This window comes from Gymnoscopelus microlampas, assembly GCF_963454915.1.
Source record: "Gymnoscopelus microlampas genome assembly, chromosome: 17".
In the NCBI taxonomy this organism is placed as follows: domain Eukaryota; kingdom Metazoa; phylum Chordata; class Actinopteri; order Myctophiformes; family Myctophidae; genus Gymnoscopelus; species Gymnoscopelus microlampas.
In genome coordinates, this window is record NC_139954.1 from 41132387 (window position 1) to 41152828 (window position 20442).

The 20442-nt window shown below is 42.1% G+C and overlaps 2 protein-coding genes across 2 annotated transcripts; both read right to left on the bottom strand.

The window, feature by feature from the left end:
* Positions 1–1571: 1571 nt before the first annotated feature.
* LOC311065229 (granzyme B-like) lies at positions 1572–7528 on the bottom strand. The gene is made up of 5 exons (XM_084085458.1): positions 6941–7528; positions 4736–4883; positions 3883–4024; positions 2683–2949; positions 1572–2542 (listed from the first exon to the last, which is right to left on the bottom strand). The coding sequence occupies exons 1-5, from the start codon at positions 6987–6989 to the stop codon at positions 2390–2392; spliced, it is 759 nt and encodes a 252-aa protein (XP_083941584.1). The 5' UTR covers positions 6990–7528; the 3' UTR covers positions 1572–2389.
* A 205-nt stretch (positions 7529–7733) lies between these two features.
* On the bottom strand, positions 7734–19329 carry LOC311065224 (UDP-glucuronosyltransferase-like). Its single transcript, XM_084085452.1, has 5 exons — positions 18380–19329; positions 16105–16236; positions 14072–14159; positions 8661–8880; positions 7734–8387 (listed from the first exon to the last, which is right to left on the bottom strand). Exons 1-5 carry the CDS (start codon positions 19238–19240, stop codon positions 8105–8107), a joined length of 1584 nt encoding a protein of 527 aa, XP_083941578.1. The 5' UTR covers positions 19241–19329; the 3' UTR covers positions 7734–8104.
* Between the last annotated feature and the right edge of the window lie 1113 nt (positions 19330–20442).

Sequence of the window (20442 nt, forward strand, 5' to 3'; positions counted from 1 at the left end):
TGCACGCGCACACACACACACACACACACACACACACACACACACACACACACACACACACACACACACACACACACACACATTTGAATTATTTTATTTGGATCTGCACAAAAAGCGCAATACATGATAGATCCAAACATTGATCAGAAGAAGGTCACATTATACGGGCAAACCAGATACAACTGCTGCACATGCTTAACACACAGAGGAAACACACACACACACACACACACACACACACACACACACACACACACACACACACACACACACACACACACAACTATCAATACTTACGGAACACATTTTATATGTGAATTGGACCTCACCTGAACCAGGGCATCATGTAGAAAGACAATACTGTCATTATCTAGGCCTAGGGTTTAAAGTTATAAGATAAATGGAGAAACTGTAGGCTATGGAGAAAACTGTCCTTGCTTTAAGTGTCATTGAGCAAGGCATCAAAGTGCATAATAAGCACCAAGGGGTGTCAGACATGAAAGATAGCTACAAAATAATTGTAATTAAAAGCAGAGTACAGTAGACAAAATGCTAACTCCCTGTGTCCCTGTTTCGACATGTGGATGTATATTTTACCAGTTTATTTTGAGTACATATTCCACAAGTCATGTCCCAAATCTGTGTACATTGCCAACACCATGGCAGAATTATGATACAGAATAGATGGACAGTTTGTCTGTCAGTGATCTGTCAGTCAACTGTTCTACCCTCCACAGGAAACTCTGAGGGTCGATGTTTGTTGTTCGAATGACTCATGCAGAGACACGGTGAAAGAGAATTATCACACCTTTACACTGAAGCATGCATGTATGAAAACTGTGTGATCTGTGGCCATTGTTGCTGCGTGAAATGTAACGTTGCACAGTGCACAGTGGCTCTTGGTCAGAAATCACAGTCAGGTACATTTTTATTTATCATTCTTTGTCTGTATCATAGTGACAATAGCACAGCACACAGTGTTACCACAATCAACTCACATAGAGTACAACACCCCTCGATCGTTTCTGTGCAGATGACAGGTTTCACAGAAAGGAAACGGTTCAACTTCAAAAGCTTGCACTACGACTGAGGAGCTGCTCTGTGGTCAACATGCTTGCCTATAAACTCTCATTAATACGCCCTCCTCACCCACTCTTCTTGTCTTTAAGCCACATCAGAAATTACAATAACTTCTGGTGTGACTCTATATAGGCTCCAACAGCCACAAGGCCACTGGCAGTAGATAAATAAAGCTAAATAGCGTCTTCCCCCCAGACAATCAGGTACATAAACAATCTGTCCAGAGAAAAGAAAATGAAGCACGGTAAAGGCTTATTTCAAATGCCAACCGACTGCCTGTCTGTCTGTTGAACCACGGTCACATAACAGCTTTTACATGCACACATTTACTGTATGTTTATAATAGATGTTGATAACCTATGACCTTGCACACAGTTTGTGTGTACCTCTGCGCAATACGTGATAAAGGAGAACACATTAAACCGTGTGGATTTAATTATGTTTATTTATTAACTTTATATTACACACAGTTCAATTTCATGTGGCCTAATTCTAAACTAGCTATATAGTAGAACTGCCTGGTCTTTCCATGAAATTGTCAAATAGACCACATGGCAGATGAAATCTATGATCTCTTATTAATTGCTATTAAATCAATTTCATTCACAAAGAGGAGCAGATGGTGTAAAGAAAAGTATTTCAATCTTGACACGGGGAGTGTGTAAAATGGGACCAACAACTTTTCCATTAATGATTATATTTTTTTTATTTTGCTTACATTATCTCTATCATCTTTAAAAAACATTACAGAACTTGCTGAATAACTGAGTCAATGATGGCTAAACATGCTGTAATTGGTTTAGAAGTTAAGAAACACATTTTGTTCTGGGGACTTTTTTCAAAAACAATTTTCATATCAACTTAAAATGCATAAAAACCATACTTATAAATGTGATGAGTTCCTCCGAGTTCAGTACAACTCGTCTATAAAATACACCACCTTTATTCCTATAGTTTTGCTGCTATATTAGGCCATGGATTGCTAATTTTGTGTGTATATATTGTTCACATGATTTAACAAGATTTACAAAATAAATTCCAAATGTCTTTTGTTGTTGCCGTTTACAGTGTGTTGTATTGCTCTGTTGTAACATTCTGTAAACCTCTTCCATGGCCTTATATCGTCTCTGTCGGGTGGAAACATCATATCTCCAAAACTGTTCACTGTTCAGATTCAAATTAAAAAAACATCAAAAGTAGCAGATCTACAAGCTACAAGTATGATCAAGTTGGGCGTTAATCTTACGGAAGAAAACCCAGAAAAAAGTGAAAATATGCTGCCCCGACAGAAACGATATGCAACACATCCTCACCCCTTCATCTCTGTTTTGATCCACTGGCTGAAGAAGGGGACTTTAATGAACACATGTGGGTAGCCGGGGTCATCACATCTACCATCTATTGTAAAGGCAGTTATACCATGTAGTTTGCCGGCACATATGAGTGGACCACCTGAGTCTCCCTAAAGGGAAAAAAAAACATGAAGAGAGACATCAAGTCTTGTAAAGGAGAGGGAGTGGGGACTTCAATAATGATGATGGCAGCATTTCTTCCAACACAATACATTGTCTGATTACATAGTTCAAATTTCTGTTCCATTACCTGGCAGATCCCTGCCTTATTTCCATCAGTGTGGGTGCATATCATCTGGTCAGTGGAGAAGTAGTCTTGCCAAATTCTTTTGCATTCAGCACCGGCCTGCATCTTGACGGTGGTTTCTCTCAGTACGTCAGAGGCAGGGGAGCCAGAACGGGGGTTAGTTCGGCCCCAGCCAGCCACTAAGCACGGGGTGTTGGCGTGGATCTTCTGATTCCACTTGGGTAGTTGAATGGGCTTCACGTTCTTGGTCAGTTTGGCATTTGTCTTTAACTGCAAAAACAACAAAAAACAGAACAGTTCTCAGATCAGCTCTAAGTGTGAAGATACAGAGAAACTGTCTTAAAGGAGGAGTTCACCCAAAAAATCAATTACACACCCCATGAAGCCTTGATTTCATGGATTTATTTTTGTTTTTGTGGCATTCCTAAGACAATAATTTGATGACCGTGTGTATTTCCGGTAGGAGACACAAATAATCTACTTTGTGTCTCCTACCTGATACATTAGCCGGTAGGAGATGGGAATTAAATTATTAGCTTAAGAATGCGACAAAAACAAAGAAAAATACATGGATTCAAGGCTTCATAGGGTGTGCAATTGATAGAAAATAAGTAATTTGTCCTCACGTGATTTAGCATACATTAGATTAGATTATGTTTAATGAACACATGGCAACAGCAGGTGGAATTTGCAGTATTTGCATATATATTTTTCTAACAATTTTAACAATACAATTTTAAAATATCTTGAACATTTTATTACACAACAAATGACAGATGATATTTATAGGCAATGCCGCAGTATGTACAGTAGGCACAAGCTCTCACATTCTCTGTTCAGAAAATATTGTACCTCTATACTGCACTCTTGTGGTCAAACTGCAAAAACAGAGGCTTTAAGTAGCTTATAATAATACCATGAGAATCTTACTTCAGTGGTGCAAGTGAAATGTCCATGGCTGCAAGAGTCAATACTTACTGAGCAAGATTAGAGGTGCCATTGACTAACCACAAGGAATTGTACCAGAAATTCCAGTGTGTGGGTGGGGGATGTATAGCTACGTAGCATCATAATTAAAGTTTTCAGTTTCAAACATTTCCCATAATAGTCTTAATGACTACTGTACTAACATTACTTTAGCCTCTAAATAAGTCACAGTCGAGAAGTGATATTAGTTGATTTTACACGGTGAGAGATGATTACCTTCAGAAGCATGATGTCATTTTTGCATTTGCCATCATAATATTTAGGATGTGGAATGTACTCGGCCACTGAGATCTTTTGTTGACTCTTCTCATCTTTGGTTCTGTTGTGTGCTCCAAGTACCACCATCAAGTCCTCCTTCCTGAAATTTGACAGAAATGAAGGTTAACGGGATATTTCACTTTAAAAAAAACTTTGGGTCATTTTATCGTCTACTCAGGCTTTTGTGAGCTCCCCAGACCGTTTTTAAGTTGCTTGATTCAGTATTTAGATATTTGATATTCATGTTATCAGACACATCTTCACATACAAACCCATTATAACTTCAAACTCCATTTTTAACATGTTAGATTCATCAAAAACACCCGTCCTTGATTCTGGTGACTCACCCTGCCCTCCTAATACACGAGGGAGGGCCGTGTTTTTTCGATTACTTTTTTTTTATTTTTTTATTGTATTAAATTTTTTTCATTTTCCAAAAAAATAAATAAAAAATAAATGGAAGAGTTTATGAAAAAAAAACACGCCGCCCCCCCCCCGAGTATTAGGAGGGCAGGGTGAGTCACCAGAACCAATGACGGGTGTTTTTGATGACTCTAACATGTTAAAAATCTAAATACTGAATCAAGCAACTTAAAAACGGTCTGGGGGCTCACAAAAGCCTGAGTAGACAATAAAATGACCCAAAGTTTTTTTGAAAGTGAAATATCCCTTTAAAGGTAGGGTAAGTAATTTTCTTTGGTTAAAATAAGTGTTAAATAGCGTTATATTCTGATAAATAGCCTCGATATATTACATTACTCATTGTATAAATCAGGTTTTGTTTTACTCTCAATAAGAAAAACGAACTCACTGTTTGCAATGTGCCGAGGTTAGCACAAAGTCCTTTCGAATGAGAATGCCTCCACAAACATGATGTCCTCGTACTTGAAGTTCTGCCATGTAGGGTCTGGAATGAGGCTTGGATTCCTTTCCTCCCACTACGCCGCTCTCAGAAGCCCCTTACATGAAAAACACAAACTGACTGTAAAACACATTACCTAGGACAGGGCCTCTGTTTGTTTCATATCGGTTTAGTTTAGTGACCAACTTAATCACCTGAACCATATACAACAGTGGTTCCCAAACATTTTAGCTCAAGACCCAAAATAGACATTTGATGTCTCCCCGGGACCCAAACTAGTGAAAATAGCCGACCTACAAACTTGTAGATCGGCTATTTTCATTTTTCACTACTTCTCCACGACACACAAATGGGAACCAGTGCTATACAAGGCCCCCTCCTGTAATGGCTCTACTACACTAAATATCTTCGCCAACAATATCAATATCAGCCGATCTGCAAGGTCACAATGTGTCGTGTGCCGTGTTGTGACCTTGTAAATGTGCTATTCTGAATGTTAACCACAGAATAGGGATGCTAAGGTTCAAGTGGTTAATCAAATAAACAATATCCCTGTCCATGACCCTGTCAGAACAACTTTTGACCCACTTTTGAGTCTCGACTCACTGAAACACTGAAATAGAAGATGGAACATAATTGTGATATTTTGTCGAGTGGAAACCTCATATGTCCAAAACTGTTACTTTTCAGGATTCAAATTCAAAAACAGAAAAAGTAGCAGATCAACAAGCTCAAAATGTGCTTCGCTTTGCACTGCGTTTCAAGCTTGTTGATCTGGCACTTGGGGGGCTTTTCTTGCCTTTACTGACAGTGAGGTGAAGAGAGAGAGATGGGGAGTGACACACAGCAAAGGCTGTCGGGATCGGGACTCGGACCTGCGACGCACTGTCAGGCTGCTTTGGAGCCTAGGTGCCCGAACCGCTTGGCCAGTGGTACGGGCCAGATCTGCTACTTTTGATGCTTTTGTGTGACGCTGTAGTATGATCATGTAGTAGGGCATTCATTTACGGGGAAAAAACACAAGTTGGAATATGGAGATAAGAGGTTTCTGCCCAACAGCACTGATAGAGAGACAGGAAACTGGGTGACGGCTTGCAATACTCGCAAACACAGATCTACAGGCGGAACCGAAAATAGGAAGTTGTGGTTGTTGTAGCCAGCAACTACCAACCAGCATGCCCCTGAGATTAAATTGTTATTTAAAAAATATATACAACAGGAAAAAGTCATGTGTAACAGTTGTGATTCAGTTACCACAAAATGCCACTGGCAATATTACAAATCTTAAGAGATTCCAGAGTAAAACATAAAGTTTCAACAGCCTGAGTGATCATGTGGCTGTACTGTAACTAGGTGGCATCTGTCACATGGTTCATGTAGATAGGTTGTGGTACATGTGTGAATAAGGCTGTACAGTAAATAGACTCTGCAGTGATACTCAAACTTCACTTCCTGCCCGTGAAGGAATTTTGATCCCAACGAATGGATAAAACAATATACAATAATTTTTATATAAGAAAAAAGATATTATCTCATCTTTAATTACATCACACTAAATTACTGTATAGCCTCATTCAACAGAGGGTCATCAATATCAGGAACAACATTTTCCATTGTATTCAATGATTCAACTGAATGAGACAATAAAATAAGCACCGTCTGAGTGTTCTGCCTCAATAATAATAAAAAAAACATATTATCTTTAATTACATTAAATTACATCACACTAAATGACTTACCGCCTCATTCATTAGCGGGTCAATATCAGGGTTGAACAACATTTTCTATTATATTCAATGATTCAACTGAATGAGACAATTAGAAGCACTTAAGCCTGAGTGTTCTGCCTGAAACGTTGTGTCACTTTAAGTAAAATGATTTATTGAAAAAAACAGTAGAAACCTCATACAGTGTCCAAAACTGTAACTTTTACAGGATTGAAATAAAAAAATATATCGGAGCTTGTGGATCTGCTACTTTTGATGCTTTTGTGTGACGGTAGTATGATCAAGTAGGGTATTAATTCACGAAATAAAACCACAAAAAGTTTGAACATGGAGATAAGAGGTTTCTGCCCGACAGCAACGATATGATTGTATTACTAAACAGCAATCAATTTGTATATTTTTTTAAGCCAAAAAAATGTAATCTTACCAGTGAGGGACAGCAGCTGAAGCACAGCTATGAAGTAGAGGAGCATCATTGCATGTGAACAGTTTGAGCTGGATTTGGTGATCTGCCAACAAGTGTTCTACCCTCCAACCCTCCACAGGAAACTGGGGGTCCATGTTTGTTGTTCATATGACTCATGCAGAGATGAGGTGAGGGGGAAATATCACACCTTTACACTGAAGCACGTCTGTGTAAAAACGGCTCTATTGTCTGTGGTCAGCCTGTTCTTCATGCACATGGGAAAAAAAGAACAATTTCCGAACAGGGTACTTTTTACACCAGTAGTTCTCAAACGTTTTTATGTCAAGGACCCCCAAATTAATATATATTTGTCCGCAGACCCCCAACTGAAAAGATTTTGTGCCAGGGACCCCCAGAAGAGAAGATTTGTGTTATTAAACATTTTCCACACAATTTCCCACCAGGTGGGGAGGGTGATAATTGTACGTATACGTAATCCTATGGGCTGAGCGGCACCTGTCAGCAGGGAGTGTTGGGCGGGAGGACTAGGACAAAGGCTCTACGTCCTCCCGGTGAGGGCTCCTCACTGCCAGGTTAGCCAGTAAGGGAAGTAATCAATTGGCATAAGGACTAAATTGGGGAAAAAAAGGGGTAAAGAAAAAATTAAGACGACTACAGAACCATTCAACAAAGGCTTCCACAAGGCTCTACCAGCCATTAAAGATACATTAAATGAAGAGAGGGAGAGCTTTAAATGTACTCAAGATGTCAGATATTTGTCATGCACCAAAAATAAATCAACCACAAGTCTTAATCTGGAAACAATATTGTAAAAAATAACTTTATTTTGTCGACAAAAAGCTTTAATGATTGCCTGCAGCATGTCACCTATCAGGACAATGCAATGACAATACTGCAGTTTCACACACACACACACACACACACACACACACACGCGCGCGCATCAGAAACACACACGCACACACACGCACGTACCCACCCACGCAGACACACACACACACACGCACGCACCCACGCAGACACACACACGTTAATCGTTTTCACAGCACAGCAGGTTTTTTTTTTACATCTCAGTCCAGTAATTATTTCCTTCAACCTCACCATTCACCTCATTAGTGTGTTGTTTATACGCCGTAATCAACAGCCGCGCTGCAAAGCGAGCGCTTACTCCTTCTTCCTCTTGCCGGTCACCTTGGCGTGACACTTACGGCCGCAGAACAAGCAGCATTTCAGCGTCACCAGCATAACGGTGACGACGATGACGAGGAGAAGGACGATGACGTCCAGGCTGTGGTACTGGAACCAGTTCAGGTGGAGCGCCCCGGACTTCAGGTGCTCGGCGCCGTTGTGTCTCATGACGAACTCGGTCCAGAACACGGCCAGGTCCAGGGGCTCCACGGGCCGGTCCAGGTGGATCGCAGACAGCGTATCCATCCTCTCTTGATAACTGTGGGCGGTCAATGAGAGAGAGATGTATTATATCGGGCAGAAATCTCCATATTTCAACATTTTGTGTTTTTTCATAAATTAACACCCTACTTGATCATACTACACAGTCACACAAAAGCATCAAAAGTAGCAGATCTGTAAGCTCAAAGCTTGTAAATCTTCTACTTTTGTAGCAGATCAGAGTGAATGAGCAGATTGTTAAATCAATGCAAGTTCAATCTGTGTTAAATGAACCCTCGGGATTTCACTGTGTGTAGCGCTGCTTTCGTACCCTTTGTCACCGATGACCTTGTTGATCACCGCCACTAGTTCTTCAGTGGTCACGTCGACCGGGCTGACCTGCTCGGCCACGCCACGGGACACCATGCGGTGCACGTTGTCCATCTGATCCCCGAACAACGGCATCATCACCATAGGAACGGCGTTGCAGATGCCCTCGTAGATGCCGTGTGTCCCTCCGTGAGTCAGGAAGGCTTTGGCCAAGGGATGACCTGAGGAGTAGACCATGGACAAAGCACACGCACTCAATGCATATTCTCCATGTCTAACAAAAACAAACCTTTTCAGTATTACCCCTATTGCCTCTACGATTATCGGACTTCCCGTACCCACACTTTCTGATATGAACAATAAGGCCATCACACGTTTAGCACTCACGATAGCAAATGACACTGATCACCCCTTACATCGTCACTTCAGACTCATGCCATCTGGACGATACAGATTTAAAATGGGAAGAAGTTCATTTTAGTAGGAGCTGTGTTCCTTCAGCCATTGCAGCATTAAACAAACTGCCTCGCTGATAGGATGTTTTTTGTGTATAAGTACAATAAGGACAATTATTATTATTATTATGTTAATTTCTTCGCGATGGGTCTTTTGTTAAGAAGGTGGGTGCCTCATGAGGACAACCTTATAGGTGAAGCTATGTTTCAGATTATTGTTGTACCCACAGAGTGTTTTGACATTTAGATCGCAACACAGGATCTGACACAGATTTTGATGTGAAGGTCAATATTCAATTTATCCCCTGAGCAAGCAAGTAGGCTCCATTAGCTCAATGTTAAAAATGACAAAAATAAGAACCCAGTTTCCTTGCGCAGGAAACCAGGTTCAAATCCGGGGTAGAAGAAGAAAGTTACATAGTGCAGCTTTAAGTACAGTACTCAAGTAAATGTACTTTGTTAGGGTCCACCGCTGCCTATAATATAGCACAATAGTACAGTCTATGTGGAACACGCCACACCAATATTTGTTACCTGTATTAAAGTGACAAATAAAATAAATCCCTCTAGATTAATGACATGCCCAACATAGGGACGGCCGGTTGACAGTGGTTAAACTACTCTGTGTAAACTTAGCACAACCAAGCTACAGCATGCCATGCACAGAGCCAGGGACAGTGTTGGCAAATCTGCTTATTATAAGTGACTTTGGGTTTGTTTTTTGTAGAGCCGCTTGTAAATATAGCTTCTTTTTTTGGGTAGGGGGGGCTCGTTTCTAACATGTAGCAGCTTATTTTGGCGTGTTTTCTAATGTTGTTTTTTCTACCCCCAGATACGTCCGCGGTTAGGGTTAGGGTTATACAAGATTTGTGTTGTTAAATGTATCAAAAATATTCAAAATATTTCAATGTTTTTTTTAAATAGCAGATCTATAAGCTCACAACACATCGTCAGCACATTGTGAGCTTGTAGAGCTGCTATTTTTAGCGGTGCCAACCGCTCTACACTTGACTTTGTCCGTATGTCCGTCCGTATGAGCACGGGATGAGCATGAACGGCAAAGAAGCAACACATACAAACACACGCACACACACACACACACATGGACTTGGAGATTGCCTATGCCATCTCTCCTCTCATTGGCCACACGTGCCACTGCTTATCAAAGAGGGGTCCAGGGACCCCCAGCGTATGTTATGTCCGTCCGCCCGTTTAAGCACGGGATGAGCACGGGATTTTAAACAGCTATAACTCCAGTTTGCAGCATGCCACCAAGTCCAAATATGGTATGTGGACTTAGACCACCAATAGAGACGAGCATGAATTGCTGAAGTTATCAAAGAGGGGTCCAGGGACCCCCAGCGTATGTTATGTCCGTCCGCCCGTTTAAGCACGGGATTTTAAACAGCTATAACTCCAGTTTGCAGCATGCCACCAACTCCAAATTTGGTATGTGGACTTAGACCACCAATAGGGACGAGCATGAATTGCTGAAGCCCCGCCCCCTCTGTCTTCCCATTGGCTGGCCTTTAAACAGCCATAACTCAAGTTCGCAGCATGCTAGGGAGTACAAATTTTGTACATGGACTAAAACCACCAATAGGGACTAACTGTAATTACTTAAGCCCCGCCCCTCTGTCTGCCCATTGGCTGGGCTTTAAACAGCCATCATTCCAGTTTGCAGCATGCTACCAAGTAAAAATTTGGTAAGTGGACTCAGACGACCAATAGGGACGAACTGAAATGAGTTAAGCCCCGCCCCAAAGGCACCGCTTCCTTCACACAGGGTGTGTTTTTTTTATTAAATCTGCTATTTTCAAATAGCTGACGTAAAGTGGTAAAACGTAAAGCTTCTTTTGGGCTTGTATTCATAGACCGCTTTTTTCTCTTGCAAAATCTGGCAACGCTAGCTAGGGAGTGTGTTTGGAAGGTTTCCATCAAACCTTCAAGTCATTGTTAGTCGCTTGTTATTGTACCGAGTTGGAGTGGGATTGAGAGGAGGGGTCGCCATGGTTACTGTATGTTGACCACACAAGAGGTTGAACAGGAAAAGCACACAGGGTTCAGTTAACCAAACACAAAATGTCCAGGGTCTGCTTGTTGCCGTGAGAGTAACCCACCTATAAACCTGATTTGTTGTGTTTAAAGCCTATAACTCAGGACTTATTTAAACAAATAAAACATTATCTGTATGGTAGAGTATGTTAATACAATGGTTTTCAAACTTTTTTAAAATTTCAAGGACCCCCATAACTCTGAGAGTAGCCTATACAAATGGAACCAGCTAAGGATCCGTTTAGAACCCCTGCAAGGAACCCTGACGCTGCCTGGCCCTGGACCCTACTTTATTTGATTTATCTTTACTGCTTTATAACACCTACAGTATCTGCAGTGGCTGGAGGTGGTCTCCTTACTCTTCTGCTGAGACATTTAGACCCTGGTGTCGGGTAGGACATCTACTGGTTGCCAATGTCAAAGTTATTTGAAGCAGGCAGCGTTCCAGATTAGACACCACATACTGTGTCGCCATATTCCTTGTAGTTTAAACATTGTTGCGATTACCTCTCTTCATCAGGAGAGGGAGACAACAGACAAAAAACGCATGAATGTAATGGATTTACTTTTAATTTTAGCAAAAGAGAAAACAACTGTAATCCTCTCAAAAAGAAAAGTATGTATGATCGTTGGGCATAAAGTTCAGCCAAGGTGAAACAGTTCTTGGCCTGCTGGCACTTGTTGACTCACGTACTGTCTCAAGCTAAAATGTAGTGAATCCATTAATCATTTACTGCTGTGTGACAAGTTTCTCAGCTTGTACACTTGATTGATACTCTTGTTCACACAAAGTCCCATGTTGGCAGGGCAGGTGAGAGAAATGGCAAAACTGTCTGTGAGTAACTTGGAATGTTTGGTGGTTGTTAAGCGGGAGGAACTGATTAGGTTTATTTGAGGTATCTAAACATTCCTTTTTTTTAATGCCATCCTGTACCAATCTAAATGAGCATGACATAATTCATGAATTCAGAATATATCTGTAACTTCTTATACGGTCATCCCTTTTGGATTATGGATTGCTCCAGTGACATTTCAACAGCACCTTGTGAATAGAGTGGTGTTGTCGGGTGTTAGTGGCCACACATCCTGTGGTTGACATAGTAATGTATTATATGCCATTCACACGTTCAACTGTGACTTTGCCAAAGCCACTGTGACCCATCTTGGCAAACTAGTTGGTCAGGGCAAGGTTCGCCTGGTGCACGTAGTCGCAACTGGAGATGAGGCTACATGAGGTTGTCAAAGGACAATCCATATGGATGTTTTATATAGGTTTAAGAAAACTATTCCGGGAAAGCATCTGTGTCATTTTAGATTTTATCTATATACATTATACAGTATATATAGCAACATAAGTTTTTCAGAAAAGTCTTATGCACCCCAAATGCGTTTGATAAATTATATTGAACGAATGATAGGTATTAACTAGAGCTTGTGAATCTGTGTGGGATTTTACAAAAGTACAACATTGGATCCACTGGAACACAGATAATTTTCCATTTCCAGGTGTGTCATTTACTTCCTGAAAAGTAACACTTTTCAGGGAGTAAATGACACACCTGAAAAGTGTTACTTTTCAAGAAATGGAAAAAAATAATCTGGTTTTCGCTGTGTCACTTACTCCGTGAAAAGTAACACATTTCAGGGAGTAAGTGACACAGCGAAAACCAGGTGACCGACCCTTGCACATGCCTGGATGCCACTGATAGCACGATACACACCTCACATGTATATGACCCATGTTTAGGGCACACATGGTAATCGACGTTAACTGAGAGGGACCGACTATACCTCAGCTTGGAGGGTCAGAGCCTTTACAGGCAGCTGTGCTCGAGGGAGAGTCAGGGAACGGAAGGTTCCCACAGGCTCCTCCCGGCTTTGCGTCGAAGTGTCCTTGAGCAAGACACTGAACTCCTAACTCACTGATTCTCATGTAACGTTAGGTCTGGGGACCACCAGGGGTCCAAATGGACCCTTACGGGTCTGTAACTCTGAGGAGTTACAGTACAGTTGCAGAGGAACCAAACGTTTGGATCCATTTGCACACTCAGAGTTAAATGAAAACTGAGGATTTTAAAGTCAAAGACCCCCAAATTGATATGTATTTGGTCCCTGGACGCCACTTTGAGAACCACTGGCCTAATATATATCAAACTGGGGGTCCGTGAAAATTAAAAAGGTAAAAATAAAATCACTGCATTAACTCTAGATAAGAGTTATCTGACCTTGTACGAACGGTGGTTTGTTGCCAAACTGGGTGCAGGTGCTTTGAGTAGCAGCAGTTGGTGCCTAGCGGTACTAGCCACCAGGCTACAGCGGTTACCGTTTGTTTTGTTTGAAGTTGTGCAACGCCCCACATCCCATTTCTAACTCAAACATTCACCTCTTGACACAACCACGTCCACACCCAACAGCTTTGGGCTTTGACGCCCTGTGGCTTTTGTTAAGAGTTTACTTTAGGCTCATAATTGTATTAATTCATTTTTGTTAGGCACTTTGGCATATCTGTGTGGCCTCCCATACACCATCTAAATCACATATCAATTTATCATACAGTAGATTAAATACATAGGCTGATCATAATACAAAAGAAAGTTCCCACAAAGTTCATCACATCGAGAGTCACACCTACGCCGCACATCCGACTGATATGCCCATATATGGAAATCCCTGATGTCATCAGTATATGCCCATATATGGGCATGCCCCCTTTTGTGCCCATATATGGAGCTGACTGATTTGTTTGCCGATGCCATGACAACACACTCCATATTTAGGCGTAGCTGCATAGGGAACTCCTTAAATGGTTATGGCTGAGTCATGGTGACATGACAATTTTAGGTCGTTTTGAGGGGGCCCCTTCGTTAGTTTGACATTCTTAGGTGCATCTTTAGTTACATACCTAGAAGGTCGTTTTGAGGGAGCCACTTCATTAGTTTGACGTTCTTAGGTGCATCGTCAGGTACAACACCGGTGTATCTCCATAAAACCTGAAACATCAACAGCACCAGATTACTGTAAAACACTGGCTCTCAAACGATTTTATGTAGGCCCCCAAACTGATATGTATTTGGCCACACACCCACTTGAAAAGATGTTGTGCTAGGGACCCCCGGAAGAGAAGGGTTGGGTTTAAAAAAAAATCATGTTTCAAACACGATACGATTTTTAAAAAATGCGGCATGAAGTGACACGGTGTGAGCTTGTATATTTGCTATTTTTGAATAACCAATGCATAAAATATGGATAAAGGGGTTAAAATGATTGTGATGCTGTATAACATTTTACCCCCTGGAAACCCCCCCCCCCCCCCCGCCCCCCAAGGACCCCACTTTGAGAACCACTGCTGTAAAACATGCAGTGTTTGGCCTTGTATCTTTTTTTTCTCTTTCTTTCTTTTACATTTTTATGACCAACCAAGTTCAGGGTCAAAGTTCTGTGTCTCAGTTAGGCAGGATTAGGATAAGCCTACAGGATTATGCTGACTGGACAAATCTCTCACAGCTTAAGCAGCAAAAGATTGCAGAAAGATTTATGAAAATGATCAGCTTTGTAAAATAAACAATTTGTGTTTCTGCAAACAAATGTCCCAAACAATTTTCTGTTTCAGTGTTGACAAGGCACTTAAATCAGTACTTGAATATACTCAATATAATATAATTGAACTGATTAAATGTTCCTGCAACCAATCAACCAGCACCTGTGGAACTGTGTGCACGGGTTACTTCAATTATTGTCCATATACAGTAGCCTAGTATATTGTCGCTGTCGGGTGGAAACCTCATACGTCCAAAGCTGTTACTTTTTCAGGATTCAAATTCAAAAGCATCAAACGTAGCAGATCTACAAGCTCAAAACGCGTCGCTTCGCGCCACGTTTCGAGCTTGTTGATCTGCTACTTTTGATGCTTTTGTGTGACGCTGTAGTATGATCAAGTAGGGCGTTACTTTACGAAAAAACGCGAAAAGTTAGAATATGGAGATAAGAGGTTTCTGCCCGACAACAGCGAAGTACAGTAGCCTATTATATTGTTGAGCGAGACGGTTTGCCTGGTGGAAGCCAATGATAGACGGTTTTGTTTGGATTTTCAGTAGTTATTTGCGTAGTAGTGAGCATGCAGGACCTAATCAAAAGTGGTCACCCCCCCAGACACAATTGAGAGGCATTCTAATCAGTGGTGGAAAGTAACTAAGTACATTTACTCAAGTACTGTACTTAAGTACAATTCTGAAATATTTTACTTTACTGGGGAAAACGATCGACAAGCTCACAACACGCATGTGACGAGTTGTGAGCTTGTCGATCGGCTATTTTCTGCCCAAAAAAACTCAAAAATACCTAGTATAGAGCCCTGAGGGACCGTTAAACCATATAGGGTTAAACCATAGTGGTTAAAACGTTTGCCTCAATGACGATCAATGAAGGTTATTTTTTTTGTAGATCAGCTATTTTTGTTATTTTTGCACACCACCATGTACAACAAAGCGTAATACAGGGTTAAGTGGTTAATCCGACTAATCGATTTAGTCTATTATAAAAAAATATATACGAAAAAAATATTCTTGATTATTTTTGTTCTAAGTTGGTTATTGGTTCTTCTAAATATCGGTTTCGATATATTTTGGGTTAATTGCCCAACCCTAGTGTGAACGGCAACCCCTCTCAACTGGATATCGTCTCTGTCGGGTGGAAACCTCATAATGTCCAAAAGCAGATCTACTGTACAAGTTCAAAACGCGTTGCTTCACGCCACGTTTCGAGCTTGTGGATCCGCTACTTTCGATGTGACGCTGTAGTATGCTAAAGTAGGGCGTTAATTTTTACGGAAAAAGTTAGGATTATGGAGATAGGAGGTTTCTTTCCCGACAGCGATGATATAACACAATACAAAATGCCGGCCTTAGTGGGATCCTGTCTGTTCTTACTAGTTCTTACCCTTTGAGGAATCTGTCTGAAGGCATCGAAGAACACTTTGGCCTTCTCCTCAGGCATTGCGGATATCAAGGAGCCCAGAGTAAAGACAATAAAACCATGCTCTCCTGAGCCCTCCACAAATTCCTCAACGTCCTGCAGGGAGATGGGAAATGAGAGACCATTATTCTCCAGAGCCATTCATTACAATACATGTGTATGTAATGATTTCTTAACCCATTCAATCCGGGAATGCATCTACAAATGTCTTCTAAATAACAGTTTTCTGATATGTTGCTAGTGGTGCTCAAACCATTTCACGTCAAGGACCCCCAAAATGATATCTATTTGGCCGCGGACCCCCATCTCAAAATATTTTGTTCCAGGGATCCCAGAAGCAAAGATTTGAGTAAAAAAAAATTGCTATAAAAGTGTGTGTGTATATATATATATATATATATTCAAAGATTTGCACAAATCTTCACGATTTAAAAAAAATAGCAGATCTACAAGCTCATAGCGCGGCACTTGGTGCCGCACTACAAGCTTGTATATCTGCTATTTTTGAATAGCCAAATAAATCTAAAATGACACAGTTGCGTTCCTGGATTGGATGGGTTAAATGCTGTGGCAGTTTACTGCAGTTATGTTTTCAAAACAAGTATTATATAAGATACACACACATACAGTATATAAAGCATCACTTTCAGACAAGTCACGTGGGATACTGGTGTTGACATGACTCTACTTCCATCAGTATTTTCAGAGACACTAACATTGTGAAAGTAGGATGAGTATTTGAAGTACATACTTGATTCCGTCAACATAGGCTGAGTATTTGAAGTACAGTACATACTTGATTCAGTAAACATAGGCTGAGTATTTGAAGTACATACTTGATTCAGTAAACATAGGCTGAGTATTTGAAGTACATACTTGATTCAGTAAACATAGGCTGAGTATTTGAAGTACATGTTTGATTCAGTAAACATAAAAGTACATGTGCACCTATATCTGGCGTCCCCATTTTGGGCATGACATTATAGGCAAAACCTTTCTTTCACACACAAAAAAAGAAAGGTTTTGAAAATATTATTAAGTTTGAAAAAAAAGTTAGAAAATTGTTGAACATGGGGCTGAAGTGTTTAATTTGTAGGATACGTGCGGCTGCTTGCAAACCTAACAAGGCTCCCAAAGTTCCTCTGTTTAACAATGGCCAGAGTCCAGGGGACTGCCTTTTCCTGGTTCAAATTTCACAGCCTGCACTGTGAGTGTTTCCAGAGGACAAGTCACAAGAGCAGTGGAAGAAACACCCACATTCACGTTGTTATCACACTGCAAGCTAACTCCCTCCACACACACACACACACACACACACACACACACACACACACACACACACACACACACACACACACACACACACACACACACACACACACACACACACACACACACACACACACACACACACACACACACACACACACACACACACACACACACACACACACACACAGCTGCAGCCGCCCTGATAATCATTTCAACATTGGCATTTTGCCCTCGTGAAAAGTTGTCAATGCAACCTACTAGTTGGTGACGGAACATCGAGCTGCTATTCATAAGATGAGGGATGCATAATGATCTCTTGACCATAATATTCAGGCTAGGCTAGGTACTAGAACACTGAAAGAAGAAGAATTGCAGAGTGCAACCTTTCTTGTGTATTGCCTAACAACTACATGTCGTTTTAGGTGTGCTCCCTATGAGCTTAAATGTTAGTTTAAATGTTGTGCAGTAGCCTAAGTCTCGCTGCAGCAAAGATGGATACGTATTTGCGTGTGCACTCGCTCGCATGCTCAAGTGAGAGTGTGAGTGTAAACATAGGTCTTTAAGCCAAAACTTGCATCATTCAAAAATGTTCTTTCACAACAAATAGACTATGGTGAAGTTAGCTGGTGCATATTTTAAGCCAGTTGTGTGACTTGACAGTTTTAGGGGATTGTACATGCCTTGTTTATAGATTGTTTATGCCTGGGTTTGTCATTTGTAGTATGGAGCACACACATGGTTTGTCACTTAAGCCCTCTCTCATGGTAAGACAGTGTTGCACGGCAAAGATAGCCGATCTACAAGCTCACAACGAGTCGCGATGTGCCGCGTTGTAAGCTTGTAGATCTGCTTTTTCCCCCTTTTTTTTTTTTTTACAATTTCTGATTCTACATCTATAATGACATACACAAAAATGACGGACGCCAGGTTCTAAGTGGTATTAAGCACAGGCTCTTTACACACTCACAGCAGGCAGGCGTTCCCTCCCGCCGCAGTTGATGCCACCGATATGGACCATGTTTGGCATGATGGGTTTGGGCCATTCGAAGGTGAAGTCGTACCTGAGCAGCCAGATAGCGCCGTGACTTAATACGTCCTTGTATGTCATGCCGTCGCCCAAATACCTGCCGGCCAGCTCGTCGAAACTGCCGTACATGATGCGGCACAGGACCGACTCCAACATGTACATGACAAAGTTCTTGACCCTTTGCGGGAAGTTCATCCTGTCCGTGTTTCCCGTGTGGAAGATGGGGATGTAGGAAGGCGGAGCGGGGCACTGGGCGGCCATCACGTCCAGGCCACAGGGGAGTCCCCGCAGGAAATAGACGGCCGGGATTTTGAAAGTCTCCGCCAGGATGGGACCGCAGGGGAGAAACGGATCCGTGAGCACGAGGTCGTAGTCCGCTCCCCGCATTCGGTCCATGAGCGGCTGGTTGTACAGCAGGCTCTCGCAGCCCACCACCTGAAGGCTGGTGAAGTTCATCAAGCGCTGCAGGTTGACGAACACGTCCGTCAACCCCGGCGTCTTCATGAACGGGCTCAGGTTCTTGAGGGTGCTGTCCAGGTCCGCCTTGGTGTACGGCACCGGGAACTTCTCCGTCCTGTAGCTGGCCGAGTCCCCGATGAGCAGGCTGGTCTCGGGCACCAGGACTAGCACCTCGTGGTCCCTCTCGGCCAGCTCCTTCACCAGCAGCTTCATGCTAAGCCAGTGGCTCCCGTCCACGGGCATAACCAGCACCTTGCCCCCCTGAACGGGCCCCGGAGCCGAGCAGCAGCACAGCCAGGCCAGCAGGCCCACGGCAGGAGGAAACCACGGTGTCCTGCCCATTCCTTCTGTTTGTCTCTGCAGACTGACTCTGCACTGTGTGAGCCCGAGCCTCAGCCTGCCTGTTCTGGTGGTTGTTGTGAGAGGGAAGATCTACTGGGAGGGTGCTGTTAAGAGGGGGCTGGACTTTGCAAGGCTGAAGTTGTACTATGCAAGCGTGTGTGTGTGTGTGTGTGTGTGTGTGTGTGTGTGTGTGTGTGTGTGTGTGTGTGTGTGTGTGTGTGTGTGTGTGTGTGTGTGTGTGTGTGTGTGTGTGTGTGTGTGTGTGTACACGCACGTGCATGTGCGTGCGTGTGTTTTCCTCCTACAGGAAGCCCAGTCTGCTGTTGGGTATTATATAACCCTAGGAGGTTAAATTTTATAGATTCCCTGTGGAGTTTGAAGTCGAATTTAGCGGTTAAGAGATTGGGGTCCAGTTAATCATTCTCTTACGTGCATTTGTTCTTTGTGTTTTTTCTTCTTTTTTTTATCTTACTCACACAGCTTAGATTTGTTGAGTGTGCAAAATACATAACTTTCAAAACAAACGTATAGCAGACAAAAGCCCTTATACAAAAGGAAGAACATTTGCATTCATCACATTGAAGTTCCATAGACTCTATAGTAGTTGCTTCTGACTCCTTATACTAAAGGGGTCAAGCATTGCCTTTTTGCAGTCAATCAACGCTGACATTTAGGTGCTAGAAGGCTTATAGCACCTAAAAGTCAGCATTGACTGACTGCTAAGAAAATGCATTTAACTACTTAAAGTTTGAAACGTAGCTAGTCTGTATTTGTAAGAATAAAGCCAATCACTAAAGTTCCATTTCGATGACACCTGCCCTGCTCCTTGTTCGTTCTGTGTTGCATGCGGGGAAACATGATATGAAGCTCATTGTAAATCCTGCTAGTCATGTTGGCCACGCATGCCATTTCATGCACAATCTGGCCCATTATCTCTGGTCCCTCCCCTCCCAGTCAACAACAGCACAACACTCACACATACTGTAGCGTAATTGCGTGCTACCGCATGTGCCCTCTTACCCAAATTCTCCCTCTATTTATCTTTCACTCCTCACTCTTTTCTCTCTCACGCAAACACACACCTACACCCTCTTCAAAAGCATGAAGTGGCGTGCGAAGACAGCTGTTTGAAGGAAGCAAACACCCACACACAGCACTCGCTGTGGGAGATAACATCAGATTTACGATATCCTTAGTGGAAT